Consider the following 21,604-nt stretch of genomic DNA (forward strand, 5'->3'; position numbering starts at 1 on the left):
CTTTTTTTCTCATAGAACGCTCAGAACAGAGTTCCAGCACCTTTTTTGGATGGAATACCTTGTAGGGTACGCAAGGCAGGTTGTATGACGTGTGTGAGTTCCAGCACCTTTTTCTTTTACAAAAAAAGCACTGCATGTTTCTCAAATTCAGTCTGTTCTTGTTTTGATTGGCCTGGGAAAGCTAACTGAAATATTCTAGAGCAGACATCTCACAATGTATTGGGACAGTTTTGCCATTGCTGGAAATGGGGTGGGCGCAACTTCCGTGTGACGCAGCCGACAGTTTGACACCTCTGTTCTAGAGCAGACATGTCAAACACAAGGCCCGGGGGCCAGATCCGGCCCGCGAAGTGGTTTCATGTGGCCCACGAAGCCATCCTGGAAACAGTGAGGGAACGGCCCCCACTGCCTTGGCCCTGGCCCGGAGACCCTCCTCCTGCCAGACCCCCAGATCTGTCCCACTCCTGCCCGGGCCCCCATAGGCACCCTTCATGCGAACGATGTAGAGCTGGCCACGCCCACCCAGTAGGCCATACACGCACTAGCCATGCCCACCCAGTAGGCCACGCCCACCCTGCCCCCTGAGGGCAACCGCAATGCTTACTTATAAAGTAATGATGGACACATGTTTATTTGGTGGCTTATGGGACATCAGTTGCTTATACAAATTGGAGAGCCAGTTTGGTGTAGCGGTTAAAGGCACTGGACTGAAAACTAGAAGACTTTGAGTTCTAGTCCTGCCTTAGGCATAAGGCCAGCCAGGACCCAAGTCAGCCCTTTCAAACCACTTCCCCCCAAAAAAGGTCAACCCAACTCTGTGGATTTGTCTTTGTAGTCTTGAGAGACTACTCAAACAAACCTTCAGTTGTTAAGGTAACGCATGCCAATGGTTTATGCCATATCACAGTGAATCATTCTGTAAAGATATTGTGGGGAAAGATGCATTAATTAACTTGTACAGATTCCTTGATTTGATACACAAAATGCCTGTCAACAGGAATTAAATGACCTTAAATTCAAAGGCAAACAGCTGCCCAGTCATTTGCAGATGCCCTTGTGCAGCAACAGCACCTGTCCTCAATTCCCTAAAGCAGTCACATCTTTTCCTGGTGTCACATGGCTGCCCACTGCTGGGTGTTCCTATAAAAACAGGCTTTGGGTTAACTTTAAACAGTTGCAGTTTGTGCATCCAAGTGGAGCCACTTTTTTGTCTTTTGAATCAAATTATTAAGCTGTTCTACTAAAAGTTCATTTCCTATCTTATCTCATGGGAAATAAATACAGGTTCATAGTAATGAGGCTATGAAAGACGTTTAAAAGACCAGTTAGCTTTCCTGGAGCACTTAAATGTGAGAACCAAAATCGCTTTCCATGACTGTAAAAGATTTGGGATCCACTTGGATATATCATTGACTGATCTGTTGACGGTTCCACAAGTCCTGGCAAAGGGCAGCTCTGTCCTTGGTGCATATATTTAAATAATACCTCCTCAAAGTTCAGAGTCCACTCAGCTTTGCCAGATGCAGACGTGTGCAATATAGGTAGTCCTCAACGTACAACCCACAATTGAGCCCCAAATTTCTGTTGCTAAGTAAAACATTTGTTAAGTAAATTTTGCCCCATTTTATGACCTTGCCACAGTTGTTAAGTGAATCGCAGCAGTTATTACGTAAGTTAGTAACACGATTGTTAAGTGAATCTGGCTTCTTTTTGACATTGCTTGCCAGAAGGTCACAAAATGAGATCACATGGCCCCAGGACACTGCAACCGTCATAAATGAGTCAGTTGTCAAGCACTGGAATTTTCATCATGTGACCATGGGGATGCTGCAACAGTTGTGTGAAAAACTTGTAGGTCACTTTTTTCAGTGCCGTTGTTAAGTTTGAGCGGTCACTAAATGAACTGTTGTAAGTCGAGGACTACCTTTATGACATGTTCCTTAAAACTATGGGTCTGGGATATGCTTAAGCTAAGCAATATGGCACGCCAGCTGTTTGCTCTGCAAAATGGCAGAAGAGGCTACGGCCTTGTAACAATGCATGGTTCCTATGCAAACTATCCCAGGTTCAAGAGGGCTTGGAGTCCACTCTGAGCTTTCAGTGACAGGAAGCAGTCCTTCAATAGGAGATGTGAAGGAACGGTGGTTAGAATGCAGTATTGCAAGCTAACTCTGCCCACCGCTAGGAGTTCGATCCTGACAGGCACTAGATTGATTCAGCGTTCTGATGTCGGTAAAATGAGGACCCAGATTACTGGGAGCAATAAAAAAGAGCCTTGGTGGAGCAGTGGGCTAATGCCTCCTTAAATAACACCAGCTGCCTGCAATTAGTGCAGGTTCGCATCCCACCAGGCTCAAGGTTGACTCAGCCTTCCATCCTTCCGAGGTAGGTAAAATGAGGACCCAGATTGTTGGGGGCAATAAGCTGACTTTGTAATAATGCCGCTGGGGGGGGGGGCGAAAGCCCTAATAAGCAGGCATATACATAGAATGAAGGCTACTGCTAAGCTTGTAAGCCGCCCTGAGTCTTCGGAGAAGGGCGGGATATAAATGGAATTTTAAAAAAATATATGCTGTAAACTGCTTAGAGCAGGGGTAGGCAATCTTGGCTCTTTTATGACTCATGGACTTCAACTCCCAAAATTCCTCAGTCAGCTATGTTGACTGAGGAATTTTGGGAGTTGAAGTCCATGAGTCATAAAAGAGCTGAGGTTTCCTACCCCTTGCTTAGAGAGTGCTGTAAAGCACTATGGAGTGGCATATTGCTATTGCTATTGATTCATCCATGTTCTGCCATGTAGGCCTTTTAAATGAGATTTTATTCAAAAGACAACCCTCACATCAATGCTGAGCTACAAGCAATAAGCTAACCATGAGGCACATCCCTCTTACTTCCTAAGCCATGACATCGTCCTCTAGCTCTGCAAACCCAGACCCCACCCTCCCTCTCTTAGCAGCCACCATGTGCAGGCACACACCACACGCAGAACACAGAAAAACATGTTGGCTTGGTCTCTGGCATGGGTTATGAATATTGACAATAGGGAGAGATTAGATAGTCATGGCCGAAATTGTTGGCACCCCAGAAATTTTTCCAGAAAATCAAGTATTTCTCACAGAAAAGTATTGCAGGAACACATGTTTTGATATACATAGGTTTATTCCCTTTGTGTGTATTGGAACACAACAAAAAAAGGGAGGAAAAAAAGCAAATTGGACATAATGTCAAACAAAACTCCAAAAATGGGCTGGACAAAATTACTGACACCCTTTCAAAATTGTGGATAAATAAGATTGTTTCAAGTATGTGATGCTCCTTTAAACATCTGGGGCAAGTAACAGGTGTGGGCAATATATAAAAATCACACCTGAAAGCAGATAAAAAGGAGAGAAGTTCACTTAGTCTTTGCATTGTGTGTCTGTGTGTGCCACACTAAGCATGGACAACAGAAAGAGGAGAAGAAAAGTTTGCAACCCATGGCACTGTAGCTAATCTCCCTGGTTGTGGACAGAAGAGAAAAATTGATGAAAGGTTGCAACGCAGGATAGTCCAGATGGTGGATAAGCAGCCCCAAACAAGTTCCAAAGGAATGCAAGCTGTCCTGCAGGCTCAGGGAGCATCAGTGTCAGCGCGAACTATCCGTCGACATTTAAATGAAATGAAACGCTATGGCAGGAGACCCAGGAGGACCCCACTGCTGACACAGAGACATAAAAAAGCAAGATTACAGCTTGCCAAAATGTACTTGAGTAAGCCAAAATCCTTCTGGGAAAACGTCTTGTGGACAGATGAGACCAAGATAGAGCTTTTTGGTAAAGCACATCATTCTACTGTTTACCGAAAACGAAATGAGGCCTACAAAGAAAAGAACACAGTACCTACAGTGAAATATGGTGGAGGTTCAACGATGTGTTGGGGTTGTTTTGCTGCCTCTGGCACTGGGTGCCTTGAATGTGTGCAAGGCATCATGAAATCTGAGGATTACCAAAGGATTTTGGGTCGCACTGTAGAGCCCAGTGTCAGAAAGCTGGGTTTTTGTCCGAGATCTTGGGTCTTCCAGCAGGACAATGACCCCAAACATACGTCAAAAAGCACCCAGAAATGGATGGCAAGAAAGCGCTGGAGAGTTCTGAAGTGGCCAGCAATGAGTCCAGATCTGAATCCCATTGAACACCTGTGGAGAGATCTTAAAATTGCTGTTGGGAAAAGGCACCCTTCCAATAAGAGAGACATGGAGCAGTTTGCGAAGGAAGAGTGGTCCAAAATTCCGGGTGAGAGGTGTAAGAAGCTTATTGATGGTTATAGGAAGCGACTGATTTCAGTTATTTTTTCCAAAGGGTGTGCAACCAAATATTAAGTTAAGGGTGCCAATAATTTTGTCTGGCCCATTTTTGGAGTTTTGTTTGACATTATGTCCAATTTGCTTTTTTTCCTCCTTTTTTTTGTTGTGTTCCAATACACACAAAGGGAATAAACCTGTATATAGCAAAACATGTGTCCCTGCAATACTTTTCTATGAGAAATACTTGATTTTCTGGAAAAATTTCTGGGGTGCCAACAATTTCGGCCATGACTATCTTCCTTATATGTTTTCACATGTTCTTTTTATGATTCGTTCGCTGGGCTGCTTAAATAAAAACTTAAATTGCAGTTCACTGATAACGTAGGATATGCTAAGCAGGGTCAAGCAGAGGGTTATGTAAACAGAAATAAATAAATAAAATAAATAACAAAATAGATGACACGTAGGCAAAGAAGCCCACATTTAAAACTTCGTCTCAAAGCCTGCAAATCAATTTTGGACAAATAATTTTATTTCAGTCTACCCAACAGATTTCCTCCGAGGATAAAAATTCACTAGCAGCCTGCAGTTGTTTCAGAGAACAACTAGATATAAGACACAAACAGTGGTGCATAATAATCACTTTCAGGCCTTCTTTTCCAAGCTGGGCTGCTGCTGCAATGCAAGGAAGAGCAGCCAGCCTCAGCTCTAACTGTAAACCTGGAAAAAAACAAACAAAACCCAGCTCTTTTGGTGATGTTTTGCTGCTGATGCTTGTCTGTGACCGGGAGAAGCAGCTGAAAGCTCCCCGAAGGGGTGGGCAGCCATGACAGTAGAGTCTCTTTCTCTAGCCTGCTTAGAACGCCTCTTATCTCGTCTTACCCTTAAAGGCTTATTCAGACATGGCACCAGGAGGAGGAGGTATTAGTCCAGCAGCTGTCACGCGTCGTTCGCTTACCAGGAAGTTGAAAGTGGCGCAAGCGTTAGGCTGTGGAGCCAAAGAGATGAGACAGAATAACAGAGTAACCCCCTACTCAAGCAGGAAACCCTACATAACTGTCCGATCTTCTTCAAAATCTCCAGTGTTGGGAGCACCCACAACTTCTGGAGGCAAGTCCTTCCACTGATTAATTGTTCTAACTGTCAGGAAATTTCTCCTTAGTTCTAGGTTGGTCCTCTCCTTGATTAGTTTCCATCCACAAGAAGGTACGTACAGCTGGGCGCCTGGGTCCAAGTTCAAAGCCAGCAGGGAAAAAATGCACCCCAACCAAAGGAATCCGTATGGAGAAAAAGATGAGAGCCTATGTCTATTGCCAGTTCATGCTTTAGCAAATCACTATATCAACGCATATGGAGGAAAAGAGCGGTACAAATTCCATTGCAAAATGCCAAAGGCCTTACTGCCAAATTTCCTGGAGCATATGATCCAAGTAAAGACTTCTGGAGATAAAAAATAAGCTCCGTATGCATTTCTGTGCACGTTAAAGAAACAAACCATGAGGACTAGAAGTATGCAACCTAAATAAGAATGCTAAGCATGCCAAACACTGCGTCGGGCAATGAGGTTTCACGCTGCCTGTGCCATCCAGCTTTTTCTATTTTGAGGTTTCATAAATTCCTCAACCCGAAGAAGAAAAACTAGTGTGTTGCTTTCTCCCCTAATCTTTCTTGCTATCTGCTTCTTCCTGTCCTTACCACACCACCTCTTACCGTGCTTTGTACTTCCACAGCAATCCCACGTTGCTGCAAACATTTCAGGACATCAGGATCCAGCCTCTCTACTTTGGCTCCCGTTCCCAGGACCACAATTTCTAGGACAACCAGCAGGGCAAGGCAGGGAAAGATGATGAGACGTTATTTCCTCCTTAAGACCAAAAGTAACACAAACCCTCTAAAACCCCAGCCCAAGACCCACGGTTCTTTTGTACCTATTTTGGGCTCCAGCATATAGAACAGAACAAGACTGTCTCCAATAATATCTTTGTATGTGCCAACCTGGAATATGAAACAAAATAATATAAGACAAACTTTTCCAATACTCAATAAGCAGCATAAGAAAACGCAGTGTTTCTCAACCTTGTCCACTTGGAAGGTGTGTGGACTTCAACTCCCAGAACAGCCGGCATGTTGAAGTCCATACATCTCAAGAGGTCAAGGTTGAGAAACACTGCTTTAGATGGACTACATGATCTCTGAAGGTAAGCAGGAGTTTTATGCATTAAAATACATAGTTTCCATTAAAAACATTTTTTTATTATTTTTTATTTTAATTCCGTTTATATCCCGCCCTTCTCCGAAGACTCAGGGCGGCTTACAAGCTTAGCAGTAGCCTTCATTCTATGTATATGCCTGCTTATTAGGGCTTTCACACACACACCCAAGCGGCATTATTACAAAGTCAGCTTAATTGCCCCCAACAATCTGGGTCCTCATTTTACCTACCTCGGAAGGATGGAAGGCTGAGTCAACCTTGAGCCTGGTGGGATGCGAACCTGCACTAATTGCAGGCAGCTGGTGTTACTTAAGGAGGCATTAGCCCACTGCTCCACCAAGGCTCTTATTCTATGTGAATCGCAAACTGGCATGTACAGGTGGTCCTTATTAAATGACACTCCCTCAGCAACCATTCAAACCTGGAACGGCACTAAATGAGTGCTAGTTATGACTGATCCTCATTGTTGCAGTGACCTTGTAGTCAAATGATCACGATCCAGGTGTTCAGGAACCAGCCCAGATTTCTGTCAATCACAGCATCCCGCTATCACGTGAATATAGTTGACAGCTTCCCACAAGCAAAATCATTGGGGAAGCCAGCAGGAAGTCAAGCTCATGAGGTTCTTGCTTAATGATGGTAATCTAGAACTGGCTGGAACTGCCATCGCTAAGCAGTGTGATCGTATACATTGCTCTTTAAAACGATATTGCTTAGTCGTGGAAATTCCCATTATTACGCAAGGACTTGCTGTAAATGGATTTAAGGAAAAATATATTACAGGGAGAAAATATATATCCTGAACTGAAGAGATTCATGTATCTCTATTAAGGAACTGAAAAGCTTACACACTCACATTCCACTGCAGGATGGCTTGTGGCAAAATAGCACAAGGGCCTACCACTGTGTTCCCATTGATGGAGAAACCATAATTAGTGTAATTTTCAATAAACATCATGTTTGGTGAGTCTCTTTCCAAATGATGGATTGTTGTTTTTTGGAGAAGCTCATCATCGGAAGGTGTGAGGCGATGATTTCGCTGAGATTGCCTGAAACTGAAAAGAGAGAGAGAGAATATGAGATAATGGCGGAAGGCCTGACCAGTAAGTCAAAATGTCAGTTAGCTAGCTTTCACTAAACTTTTACTGGTTGTTACATGAACTAAATGGAAATGAGGGGCTACTACCTGGAGTTGAGCTATATCCAAAAAGGACAGACAACACAGTAACCCTGAATACTGGTTAAAGCTCTGTGCAGGATTGAAGTAAAATTGTGGCCACTGGGGAAGTAAAATTGTAGTCGAGTTACAAGTAGTTGGCTTACAACCACAATTGAGCCCAAAGTTTATGTTGCTAAGTGTGACATTGAGTTTTGCGTCATTTTACGACCTTTCTTACCACAGTTGTTAAGTGAATCGCTGCAGCTCTTAAGTAATGTAGTCGTTAAGTGAACCTGCCTTTCCCATTGACTTTGCTTGTCAGGTGGCTGCAAAAGGTGATCACGTGATCCTGAGATACTGCAACCGTCATAAATATGAGCATCTGAATTTTCTTCATGTGACCATGGGGTTACTGCAATGGTCACGAGTGTGAAAAATGGTTATAAGTCACATTTTTCAGTTCCAAACGGAACTAAAAATGTGTTGTGACTCAGGGCCAGCCTGTGGGTCCGACAGCCGGGTCCGATGTATCGGAGGACTCAGATGTGGGGGAGGAGGGAAACGAACCGGCTGATGATGATTTGGAGGCTTTGCAGAGTCCTCAGCCGGGAACCTCTTCTCAGCTGTGTGAGCCCGAGAGTGCGGAGGATGATGACCCACAGCTGGCCCTGTTCAAGGACGCCCGACGCAGGAGGCAGACGAGCAGGGACAAACAAAGAAAGGCTATGGGACTCCTCGGGAGGAGGCACAGGGAGACCACGCCCTGAGCTCTCTATAAAAGAAGTGTTTGGGGAGGGGCTGGTTGCTGAAAGCAACTTTTCCGTTTGAGAAGACAAGCTCTTGTATTTTTGTAACAGTGTAATTAAATCTTGGCAGAAGCCTTTTGGTCTTGGACGCTTTCCAGACTCTTCTTTTGATTAGGGGTGCGAGAAGAGGGCTGGTTCAGAACAAAATGGTCACTAATTGAACTGTTGTAAGTTGAGGACTATCTGTACTTCTAGGTACAATGTGAAAAAACAGCATTTAAATTATAGTAGGCAGGTTATTGTCTTGTCCCCTTATTTTAATCCAGAATAATTTACATCCCTTTATTGCAGTTTTCCCAATCTTAGCCATTTTAAAGATGCGAGGACTTCAACTGCCAGAATATTCCAGCCAGCAATATAATTTTATGAGGTAAATGCTCTGGACAGAATGGCATAATTAAATAATTTTGGCACTCTCCCTTCTGTAAGGTTCAACTGGCCTGTAATTGTTGATACTGCTGCTTTCTCAATGGGTTTAAAGCTCTTGAAACAAGCAACACTAAGGACTTTTCAAACAAGATTTTAGCTTTTCAAAGTACAGGTAGTCCTTGACTTACAACAGTTCATTTAGTGACTGCTCAAAGTTACAATGTCACTAAAAAAAGTGACTTATGAGTTTTTCATACAACTGTTGCAGCATCCCCATAGTCACATGATCAAAATTTGGATGCTTGACAACTGACTCATATTTATGCCAGTTTCAATGTCCTGAGGTCATGTGCTCTCGTTTTGTTCCTTCTGATAAGCAATGTCAAAGGGAAGCCAGATTCACTTAACAACCGTTACTAAATAACTGCAGTGATTCACTTAACAACTGTGTCTAGAAAGGTCATAAAATGGGGCAAAATTCACTTAACAAATGTTTCACTTAGCAACAGAAACGTTGGGCTCAATTGTGGTCGTAAGTCGAGGACTACCTGTATTGCACACGCCTGCCTCTGGCAAAACTGAGTGAACTCTGAACTTTGAGGAGGTATTATTTAAATATATCCACTAAGGACAGAGCTGCCTTTTGACTTATGACCATTTTTCACACTTACAACCATCACAGTATTCCCCACGGTCACGTGATGAAAATTCAGATGCTTGGCAACCGGTTCAAATGACAATTGCAGTGTCCCGGGGGTCATGCGATCACCTTTTGCCACCTTCTGACAAGCAAAGTCAATGGGGGAACCAGTTTCACATAGCAACCGCGTTACTTAATTTAGCAACTGCAGTGATTCACTTAACAACTGTGGCAAGAAAAGTCATAAAATGTTTAACAAACGTTAAAAAACCACTCGGAGGCTGCAGCTGGTACAGAATGCAGCCGCAAGAGTTGTCTTGGGAGTTTCCCGGTACTCCCGTGTTACACCTTTGCTCCGCGAGCTGCATTGGCTACCAGTTGTCTTCCGGGTGAGGTTCAAGGATTTGGTAATGGTTTTCAAGGCCCTACATGGCATGGGTCCGGAGTACCTCGGGAATCACCTGCTGCCGGCATCAACTTCCCTCCGCCCTGTGCGTTCCCACAGAGAGGGCCTCCTCAGGGTGCCACCGGTCAGAAAATGTTGGCTGGTGGCCCCCAGGGGGAGGGCCTTCTCTGTGGGCGCCCCAGAGGTATGGAATCAGCTGCCGGTTGAGCTCCGGATGGCACCTGACCTTCGCTCTTTCCGACACGGCCTGAAGACCTACCTATTTGAGCAAGCCGGCCTGGCCTGATGGGGGATGTGCTGGGGTTTTTATTGGGGATTTTTATTACTCTACTGTTTTTAGCTCGGGCTCTTATTTAATTCCTTTTTTTTAATTTTTGTATTCTGTATTTTTATGTGCCCTGTTCACCGCCCTGGGTCCTTCGGGAGAAGGGCGGTATACAAATATAATAAATGAAATGAAATAAAATGTTTAACAAACGTTTCACTTAAAAGAGTCTTAGACCCAGCAATTTTGGGCTCAATAATGGTCGTAAGTCGAGGACTAGCCATAGTTACAAATGGGCTTTGAAAAGTGGTGCGCATGTAAAATAGTGTGCACCCCTGAAACCCTTTTCCAGCTAAGCAACAAAAGCCAAAGCGCCTTTCCTGTCCCATCCCAACCCTCGGCACCATAACAGGCAGCCCAACATCAAATCCAATTTTAATTCAGACTCCAACATAACTTCCAAATCCATCCAGATCTGGGACTGCCGTGCCCCTTTCTTTATTTTTATTTTTTATTTTTATTCCATTTATATCCCGCCCTTCTCCGAAGACTCAGGGCGGCTTACAAGCTTAGCAGTAGCCTTCATTCTATGTATATGCCTGCTTGTTAGGGCTTTCACACACACCCCAAGCGGCATTATTACAAAGTCTGCTTATTCTTATTTCTGAGCCACAACTAAACCAAGCGATTTCTTTCTTTTTTTCCCCCACCCCCCGCACTCCCTCACAGAAAAAGTGGTTTAATTCCTCCTGCAGGAAAGCTCCTACTTGAGGGGGAAAATTTCCCAGCCACGCGGGCCAAGAGTTTTCTCAGCCGCCGAGAGCGAAAGGCGCCTCCTCCGAACAGGCTGCTTCGCCCGGCCCAGGACCGCGCCGGCGTTTCCCCGAGCGCCCCTCTGGAAATCCGGCTTGCTGAGCTTCAGCCAAGGCCAGTTAGGAGCCGCAGCCCGGAGCCCCCCGCAGCCCCGGGCGTGTCTTTTACGGGCACGGCGGAGCTTCAGTACCAGGCTGGATCCCCGAGAGGCGGAGCTCCCCAGCGCCGAGCCGAAATGCAGCTGCAGCAGCTCCAACCCCTCCCCGGGTGCAAAGGGGCGAATTGGGCGCTTTTCGGTCTCCAGCCCCATCGCTGCACTGACCTGCGGGCGAAAACGGGCCTTGCTCGCCAGGCGAGAGCCGAGCCCAGCGACCGGAGGGCAGCCATGAGAGCGGCGGGAAGAGCGGGCGGGGCCTTGCCCGGGAAGGCCGCCCCGCGCCCTCTAGCGGTGGTCGGAGCGAGGACGCGCAGCTGCCAATCCCAACCCCCCCCCCCGCCCCTTTCTCAGCTTGTCTGTTCTTTTTAAATGATGATGATAACTTTCTTGTCACTTTGAATGTACACCAATCGGCATGCATCAAAATGAAATTTCGTTGCATACAGCTCTCAAAGGGTCACCACCTCCGATATATACTTCTTGTTTGTGGCCCGCTCAAATTTCACATTGTCATAATAATAATAATAATAATAATAATAATAATAATAATAATAATAATAATAATAATAATAATAATAATAATAATAATAATAATAATAATAATAATAATAATAATAAATGATAATGATAATAATGATATAAAGTTGGAAGGGACCTTGGAGGTCATCTAGTCCAACCCCCTGCTCAGGCAGGAAACCCTATACCATTTCAGGCAAATGGCTGTCCAGTCTCTTCTTAAAAACCTCCAGTGTTGGAGCATTCACCACCTCTGGAGGCAGGTTGTTCCCCTGGTTAATTGTTCTAACTGTCAGGAAGTTTCTCCTTAGTTCTAGGTTGCTTCTCTCCTTGATTAGTTTCCATTCGTTGCTTCTTGTCCTGCCTTCAGGTGCTTTGGAGAATAGCTTGACTCCCTCTTCTTTGTGGTAGCCCGAGATATTGGAACACTGCTATCATGTCACCCCTCACCCTTCTCTTCATTAAACTAGACATACCCAATTCCAGCAACCTTTCCCTATATGTTTTAGCCTCCAGTCCCCCAATCATCTTGGTTGCTCTTCTCTGTACTCTTTCTAGAGTCTCGACATCTTTTTTACATCATGGTGACCAAAACTGGATGCAGTATTCCAGGTGTGGCCTTACCAAAGCATTGCAAAGTGGTATTAGTACTTCACGTGATCTTGATTCTATCTTGATTCTATTTTTGCGCCCCCCCTCTCCAAAAAGGCGGTGCTGTAAAGGAGGGCATCTAATAAAGGTAAGCCCTCAGTTACAAAAGTTCATCTAGTGCCCATTCGAACTTACTACACGGTGCTGGGGAAAAAAATGACTTAGGACCGTTTTTCATACTTTATGACCATTGCAGCCTCCCCGTAGTCACATAATCAAACTTCAGCCTCTTGGCAACTGCCTCGTATTTATGACGCTCGCAGTGTCCTGGGGTCACGTGGTCAGCTTTGGCGACCTTCTGACAAGCTGAGTCAATGGGAAATCCAGATTCACTTAACAACCATGTGAGTAACTTAATAAGGGCACTGATTTGTCTGATGATCCATCAGCTTCTTTTCTTTCTCAGGAATCTTCTCTAATAGGGTCATTTTTACCCATCTTAACATTATTTTTGTTTCAAAGACACAAGAGGCACCTTTCTCCTGCCAAGCCCAACTGGAGTGCTTCCCCCAAGAGGATCTTGGTCGTGTTTATCACTCATCAGCAGGATCCTAAGCAGCTAAAAAGGAAGAAAGCCTTCAAATGTTTAAGTAGGATCTTTGGAGAGACAGACTAGTAGCATTAGAAATTAGTCTTTAGGATATATCTTAGGTGGGTTCCAGTTACTTCTTTAGAATGTTATACTTGAATCTGGAGCAATCATCTATTTTTCAACGTTCTTATATTATTGTCTGGAGGTTCAAAAGTAAAACTAAACTTCACCTAAACTAGTATTTTCCGTGTCTCAATTCCTAATATACATAGTCCTCAACTTAGAACTTATACTGGGACCAGAATTTCTGTTGCTAAGCAAGGATGGTTGTTAAATGAGTTGCACCCATTTTTTTTTACCTTTTTTGCCACATCTGTTAAGCAAGTCACATCACTTGTTAAGTGAATAATGCTGTCTTTAAATGAAACCAAGTTCCCCCATTGACTTTGCTTGCCAGAAGCCAGCTAGGAAGGTTACAAAATGGCAATCACATGATCCAGGGATGCTGTAATCATTGTAAATACATGTTGATTGCCAAGCACCCAAATTTTGATCACCATGATTGTGGGCATGCTGTGACAACTTATAAGATTGAGGACCAGTCATAAGTCACTTTTTCAGTTTCTGTTGTAACAGTCACTAAATGATTGGTTATAAATCGAGGAGTACCTATATCAGGGCTCTTCAAACCTGGCCTTTTTATGACTTGTGGACTTCAACTCCCAGAATTCCTCAGCCAGGCACGCTGGCTGAGGAATTCTGGGACTTGAAGTATACAAGTCATAAAAGGGCCAGGTTTGAAGACCCCCCCCCCTGATCTATATACTTAGCAGAAATGTCTTCCTCAAGCATCTAAAATTTAAATTAATTCTAAATTAATTCTAACCCAAGATTTCTTTCTTGTGCTACCACCAGATGGAGCTGAGTTTTGTTAATAAGGAAACATTAAATGTTGATAGTCCTGCACTTAAAAGTGAAAGAAAACAAAAGAGTAATTTTAGATGTTTTTGGACTGATTTTAGAGCTATTGAAGTGCTGGGAACTTAACAGTTAATGGTACCACTTCAATGCCTGGAAAACATGGGCAATGCACTCCGAAAAGAGAACCACTTTAAAAACTTTTACTTAGTTGAATCCCTTATTTGTAGCAAGAAGAGGCAACGGCATCCATTTTCAGTAGTATAATTTGCTTTTTAATCCCTCAAACCCTTCCCCATCATATCAATTCATTAAATACGAGGGCATTGCCAACTACCTATATGTACATGGCATATATGAATTTATTTTAAAAATACGCCGAGCTTTTTCCAGTGCTTTCAGAACAGACTGAAACCACAAAAGATATGCTTTTAAATACAGCAATAGAATGAATTCAAATATAAAATCCAACTAACCAAGAAAAAAAAATCCAATCAACCAAAGGGAAATCCATGCCCAGAGGAAAAACAAAGACAAGGGTTTTTTTCAGTTGTAAATGGATGTAGTGATTTGATGTAGTGGTTCAGGTGATGGCCTACAAACCAGGAGGTGGTGAGTTCTAGTCCTGCCTTAGGCATGAAAGCCAGCTGGCTGACTTTGGTCCAGTCACGCTCAGTCTAACATACCTCACACGGTTGTTGTGGGGAAAATAGAAGGAGGAAGGAATAATAGATATATTTACCACCTTGAGTTACTTATAAAGTAATAAAAGTGGGATAAAAATCTAACAAATTAAGTGTGTTTCATCTACTATTCATTTTATTAAACATAATTGTAAACATAACGTATTTATTATTTTGCACCAAGAAATTGAGGTATATATATATATTGCAGCTTGCTGCTCTGCTGTGTAATCCTCAAAAATCTATTAGGCTGAGAAATAATAATTGGCAAGTTTCCGTTTTCCAATGTTCTAGCGCAAATTTCCTCCAAATAGGGGTCCCCTGGATAAGTGGCACCCAGAATTTTCCTACATCTTAGAGCATGGGTGTCAAACTGCCAGCCCGTGGGCCGGATGCGTCATACCGAAACCGTACCCACCCCGTTGCCGGCAATGGAAAAAAAGTCACGTGACGTTGCAAGTTTGACACCCCTGTCTTAGAAGCACTGGCTTAGAGAAGGCTGTTTTAACTAGGATACCAACCATTAAATATCTACCTATATATACCAAATGTCTGCCTATTTTGTTTGGCTATAGACACTAACTTCACACAGATGCTGAATGCATGACATATGGTGAACTCTTATATTAATTCTGCTTTTACTTCTCTAGTTCCAGGATGTGTTTAATTCATTACGGGTAGTTCTTGCCTTGCAACCCTTTGTTTAGTGACCATTCAAAGTTACAACAGCACTGAAAAAAGTGACTTGTGACTGGTTTTCACACTTAGGATCATTGCAGTATCCACATGGTCACATGACCAAAATTCAGGCACTTGGCAATTGGCATGCATTTATGACAGTTACACTGTCCCGGGGCCATGTGATATCACCATCTGTGACCTTCTCAGCCAGCTTCTGACAAGCAAAGTTAATGGGGGATGCCAAATTCACTTAATGACTGCATGGTTCACTTAACAACTGAGGTGATTCCCTTAAGAACTGTGGCAAAAAAAATCATAAAATGGGGCGCAACTCACTTAACAACTGCCTTGCTTAGCAACTGAAATTTTGGGCTTGGGCTAAATTGTGGTCGTAAGTCAAGGACTATGAGAAGGAAGGACTCACTGGAGAAGAGCCTAATGCTGGGAAAGATTGAGGGCAATAGAAGAAGGGGACGACAGAGAATGAGGTGGCTGGATGGAGTCACTGAAGCAGTAGGCATGAGCTTAAATGGACTCCAGGAGATGGTAGAGGACAGGAAGGCCTGGAGGAACGTTGCCCATGGGGTTGCGATGGGTTGGACACAACTTTGCAACTAACAACAACAAGTCAAGGACTACCTATCTATATGTAATATTTTTCAAATTATATGCTTTCTTCAATCCTCATGAGACAAACTTTCAGGTTGTAACTTGAAAATCTTTTTTCCCCCTTTTTTTGGAGAAAAAGACTACTTAATCTCAGCATCACCACTGTCTCTAGGTCAGGGCTTTTCAACTTTTTCACCCATTGTACCATTTTTAGGTTTTGGCAACATCCGAGTACCACCAGTCGCCTAGCAAGGTATCAAAAACCTGACAGCCCTGCAGCTTCAGCCATCTCTCACTCAGGCTTCTGCGGTGCTACCACCAGTTCAGCTCATTCCCCTCCCCTGCTACCACTTTCCCAGGATGGTCGCGTACCACCTGCTAGGTGCCAATGTACCACAGGTGGTACCTGTACCACTGGTTGAAAAGCCCTGCTCTAGGTACACAGGGAAAACACTGGTCCTATACGTATCTTCTGATAAACTACAGCCTGGGTTCAAAACATTGGATTTTTCCTCCGACGGGGTTTAGGTTCTGCCTATCTGATGGAGCAACTTACATTATGATGATGCAATATTACCTAGTTTGGGTAAATAAATGTCTACAAGAAAACAACCAAACTCAGAGAGCACCAAGGACCCCTCAACTTAGTTTTTTTCCCCCCCATACATCCCACTCAATCTAAGCTGCAATCACTAATGAAGTCTCATGTAAGTCCAACTCTTATTTGCCAAGCCTGCTTTTAAATGAAGCTTGCCTGTTTGCACATCATGCTCAGTTTAATCCTTACTAATTTTAGGTGAGTTTAGTTAATTGTCCCCAGAACAGACTCTCTTAATTGTTCGAGCGTCACATTACATATATACCTGAGAAGGTGGATTGGGAGCAATTTATTCTTTCTTTTTTTTAACCCTTCTCTTTTTAATAGTCCTGTATTATTATTTTAAAAAAAATGGGGGAGGGACTGAAAGAAAACCAGTAATTAAAGTATCTCTACTCCCCTGGGGGTAATTAAGAAGCTATGCATCAGTAATCTTCCAGCTATAAACAATGAGATGAAATCCAAGGGCTGGATTTAATGATGGAAAGGCCCTTTGTTGAATGTATTTTCAAACAAACATTAGACAAGTCCTGGCTACGGGGACAGATACAGCAGGATAATATAGTATGATATTAAGTGCTCTTTAGAATATGCATTTCGGTTTGGTCTCTGGAGAACAGCATCAGTTCCTGATGCGGAAACTACCGTCTTCAGATCAAAATACTGAGAGTCAGACTGGCATGGCCAACGGTGCTGTGCATAATTACTGGCGGGAGAGAGAACTGGATGAAGGCCGCAACAATCTGGGTTGTGATTTGTGGGGGGATTTCTAATCCAAATTTCAAGGGGAAATTTGGTGTTTCTTTGTTTATATTCTGTGACTCAATTTTAAATCACACATGATGGTATTCCTTGCAAAAATCTTTTAAGCAATGGTGCTCTGTGCAGCCAGGCACATCTGGGAGTTTCCCCAGATGTGAATTAAGAGGAGATAAGGAGTTAAATTCACATTAAAACTATTTTTCTTTTTATGTGGTGAATCAGGCAAACACGCTGACTTGAATTTCAGGTCTTTATGTCTCCTGCGGATACTCGGCACCCGGTTTCTTTTCTCTGTACACTTTTCACACCTGCTCTGCATCCCTCATCAATTTAAACCAGAAGGGGTGGAAAACACCCAACCTGGGGGATGCTGGGGTATTTCCACCAGCCGTAGAGAGAGCACTTGCATGTTAATTAAGAACGCTAATAAATTTTACCCTATCCAACAACAGATGGGTAAGCATGCCTATGAAATGTCCTAATATTGTATCGTGTTACAATAGAGTTGCCAGGCTGAGTTTGGGCTGCAAAATTCTGGATGAGCATTGGGTAAGAACAAAGAAATATAAAAGCTTTAATTTTTTGCTATCATCTACTGTTCATCCAGATTTTTGCAGCCTAGATCTGGAAGCTGCTTATAGCAAAGCAGACTCTGGCAAAATAGTTCATATCTAACCATAATTCAAATGTTGGGTGCGATGTTTAATGAGAGACTGCTGAATCAGTGCCAGATGGTTGCCAGCCAGAGAAGACAGCTAACTCCCTACTACGCAAGCAACAGCCCAGAGAGACTTTCTATTCAGAATCAGTTAGACTGGGAGGTTTAACATTTATTTTGAACTCCGCTTTGTATCTATCACTAGTTAATAGAACAGTGGTGCTAAAATGGGAAACAGATCCTGCAACAAAGCTGAATGCGTACTTTGCCACACATTTGCACCAACAGCACCATCATAGGCCCCCACCAAGTAGGCACACAATGCACAGACACCCTCTAGTATGATATCAGCCATCTTCTGCCGGCAATGTCCATCTGGATGTTATTTATTTGCTTATATATATTTATATGCCACCCATCTCACCAATAAGGCAATCCTGGGTTGTATAAATAGAGGCATAGAATCAAGATCACGCAAAGTACTAGTGCCACTTTACAAAGCCCTAGGAAGACCACATCTCGAATACTGCAGCCAGTTTTGGTCACCATATCATAAAAAAGATGTTGAGAGTCTGGCAAAAATTCAGAGAAGAGCAACTAAAATGATCAAAGGCCTGGAGATCAAAACGTATGAAGAACGGCTGTGGAACTTGGGCTTGTCTAGACTAAAGAAGAAATAGGGGAGACATGATAGCAGTATTCCAGTATCTGAGGGGCTGCCACAAGGCAGAGGGGGCCAGGTTGTTCACCAGAGCACCAGAGGGAAGGACAAGAAACAATGGTTGGAAGCTGATCCAAGAAAGAAGCAACCTGGAATTAAGAAGAAACTTCCTGACAGTGAGGACAATCAACCAGTGGAACAGCTTACCCCCAGAAATCGTGGGTGCTCCGTTGCTGGAAGTTTTTAAAAAGAGATGGACAATCACCTGTCTGAGATAGTATAGGTCCTCCTGCTTGAGCAGGGGGCTGGACTAGAAGACCTCCAAGGTCCCTTCTAATTCTATTCTATTCTATTCTATTCTATTCTATTCTATTCTATTCTATTCTATTCTATTCTATTCTATTCTATTCCATTCCATTCCATTCCATTCCATTCCATTCCATTCCAATTTTAACCTTGCAGGGATACTCAAAAATAGCTATTTGGGAACAAGGAAATTTTGCCAGCACAGTTGACCGAGACACTGCTGAACTCACATATATCAATAGATTTCTGACACACTCAAAAGATCTCAACAAACACACAGTGAGTTTTTAACTCATTACAATTGCTAGTTGATGAACATGTAATGAAATGTCTGCCAGAAAATTACTAAGGTCAGAGAGCACCAAGGACTATACAGTTCTACTCTGAGCTACAAGTATTCTCTTCTGCTGAAAACAACCCAGCGGCTATCTTTAAAACCTTGCAGAATTCCCCTTGTTTCTTAGCAAGGGAAGTCAGGAATATCTTGACAAGACAGAGTAAGGAATTAAAAATCTGTGCAGAGGCAATAATTATCTACACTGTTGATACGATATTTGTCTCAAGTTTGCTGTTTTGTCTCAGTAGGAGACTTAGGAGATTAGAGAGAGATGGATGTTCTGTACACCTGTACATTGGATCACAGCCATGCCTGAAACCCAACTCCCCTAAGCTGCTTGGTGAGGGTCTTGTGTTCCCTGATTCTCTGCATGAATAGCCTGGGAGGCAGACATGACCCTTTTGTTGCCTCTTCCTTCCTACTGGCATCATTTGAGGCCATCTGCGATCATCTGGACGCTGAAGTCACTTTGGCGCCTTGCATTTCTGTTTCTTCCCTCTTTCTCTCTCAGACAGGCACCCGTATGCACCTTGGTTAAGACAAAAGCTGTAATTAAACAAAGCCTTTCTCCTCCCAGTTAATTTTATTTGGGTTCTGATATATTCAGCTGGGAGAGGCATGAGTATGTGTAAGGCAGAAAGGAGACTTGATTGTACCTACTTGGATTTTCTGCAGCTGCAGTGTCTGGAACAAGATCACCAACAAGGGCTTGAAGAATAAGGACCCTATTATTTGAAGTAAAAATGACATGTAAACTAGGAAGGACTGGTGGATGACTTACCTAGGAAATAGGCATAAAGCTGAGACAATTACAGCTCTCTCCAACAGAATCCAGTCTAACAAGAGGCAAAACCAAAGTTCTCCTGCTACATGTGCTACAAAACATGTGTAGATATATTAAAGGAAGAAACTCAGCCTGGCTGCCATGCAAGAATAGCGTCTAAGCTGGACTTGATGCAGAAAGTTGATGCAATCAAAGATTCTTTAAACATAACCTTTCTCAAAAGAAAGCTTTTGAAACAGCACCAGAAATGTCCTTCTAAATTGCAGAACTCATTGAAGAAGCCTTTTTAAAAAAAAAAAAGTGGGGGGAACAGTCTGCAAACTGGTGCAGGACAAATTCAGCAGGATTGCGCACAAAGAAAATGTGCTTTGAAGGAAAAAACAGTATATTTTCCTGTACATTTAGAACTCCAGCCTGAAGAATTACAACAACAGATTCATCTAAAATATAAAGGGAATTATTAACATAATCATGGTATTGTAATTGTTTTCTCTCTCTAATGGCTCTGTAGATAGTGACCCCCTCCCCCCGCCACGGGTACGCTGGTCAGCTATGTTGTCACAGGGATCCACAAAGGCTTGAAGAAGCGTTATGATATAAATCTTGAGTCTTAGGGCTCTGTGGCTATGGTCTGTGGCCACAAAGGTCATTTAAAGGGGGTCCGTGATCAAGAAAAGGTTGAAAATCACTGGTTTAACCCATTTTATCTCACCCTCCAAAGCCAAATGCAAGCGATTCTCTCTCCGTGAACAATTTAAGTCAGCTACCCTGGAAGTCCAGCATTTTTATTTGGTTTCATTGGACTCTTATTCTCACCAAATAACGGGTTAAAAGGTTCCCCTGCACATGCGTGCTAGTCATTTCCGACTCTAGGGGCTGGTGCTCATCTCCGTTTCAAAGCCAAAGAGCCAGCGCTTGTCCGAGGACGTCTCTGTGGTCATGTGGCCGGCATGACTAGACACCAAAGGCGCACAGAACGCTGTTACCTTCCCACCGTAGTGGTCCCTATTTTTCTACTTGCATTTTTACGTCCTTTTGAACTGCTAGGTTGGCAGAAGCTGGGACGAGTAACAGGCACTCACTCTGTTATGCGGCACTCGGGATTCAGGTTACCCATTAATAAAATGGCCGCTGCAAGAGCTTATCTAGAACTCAAATGCCCATTTCTCAGGAATCCAATAATTGAGATAGCTCCCTCCCTTCACCATACCATACCTGTGACTTTTTTTTTTCTATAGAGGTAGACCAGCTTCCAGAGTAAAGAATGAGATTTAATAACCTATTTTTGTTTGTTTTTTTAAAGCACTTTTTTGGGCCTACCAGGAGTAGGCAACCTTGGCTCTTTTATGACTTGTGGACTGGCTCAGGAATTCTGGGAGTTGAAGTCCATGAGTCATAAAAGAGCCGAGGTTGCCTACCCCTGGCCTACACAAATCCCATGTACTTTCTTGAAAATGATGATGTCAGAAGCCGGCAGTTTGCAGGTTGTCTGCCTTCTATTCTTCTAAGAATCTAAGTTAAAACTAATAAGGTGGGACAGAGAATTTGGCAAGCACCAAGGGAGATGTCTCATGTATGTGGTCCTCATATGGTCTAACCTTGGACTAAGGCAGTGGTTCCCAACCTTTTCTATACCCCGCACCCCTAGAACGCCTCTGATATATTCTCGCACCCCTTACAAAAGTTCGAAATAATGGCAACAAATTATGCATATACACTATAATTTTGAAAACACAAGTTTTCACACACCCTGGAATATCGTCTCGTACCCCCCGGGGGGGGGGTGCAGGCACCCTGGT

At 43.3% G+C, this 21,604-nt stretch overlaps 1 protein-coding gene across 3 annotated transcripts in view; it reads right to left on the reverse strand.

The window, feature by feature from the left end:
• The window catches only part of NDUFAF3 (NADH:ubiquinone oxidoreductase complex assembly factor 3), a 28,963-nt gene extending 17,602 nt beyond the window's left edge, over positions 1 to 11,361 (reverse strand). Inside the window, exons 1-6 of one of the 3 annotated variants that reach the window (XM_083356094.1) lie at positions 11,275 to 11,361; positions 7,351 to 7,549; positions 6,211 to 6,277; positions 5,993 to 6,093; positions 5,165 to 5,270; positions 585 to 1,140 (exon numbers count right to left, since the gene is read on the reverse strand). In XM_083356094.1, coding sequence (XP_083212220.1) covers positions 5,175 to 5,270; positions 5,993 to 6,093; positions 6,211 to 6,277; positions 7,351 to 7,549; positions 11,275 to 11,339 — 528 coding nt within the window. In that variant the 5' untranslated portion in view covers positions 11,340 to 11,361 and the 3' untranslated portion in view covers positions 585 to 1,140; positions 5,165 to 5,174. Of the gene's footprint in view, positions 1 to 584; positions 1,141 to 4,792; positions 5,271 to 5,992; positions 6,094 to 6,210; positions 6,278 to 7,350; positions 7,550 to 11,274 lie in introns of those variants that run through there. The other 2 variants (XM_083356095.1, XM_083356093.1) reach the window with 2 other exon arrangements.
• Positions 11,362 to 21,604: the final 10,243 nt, after the last annotated feature.

Source organism: Vipera ursinii, assembly GCF_947247035.1.
Source record: "Vipera ursinii genome assembly, chromosome: 2".
In the NCBI taxonomy this organism is placed as follows: domain Eukaryota; kingdom Metazoa; phylum Chordata; class Lepidosauria; order Squamata; family Viperidae; genus Vipera; species Vipera ursinii.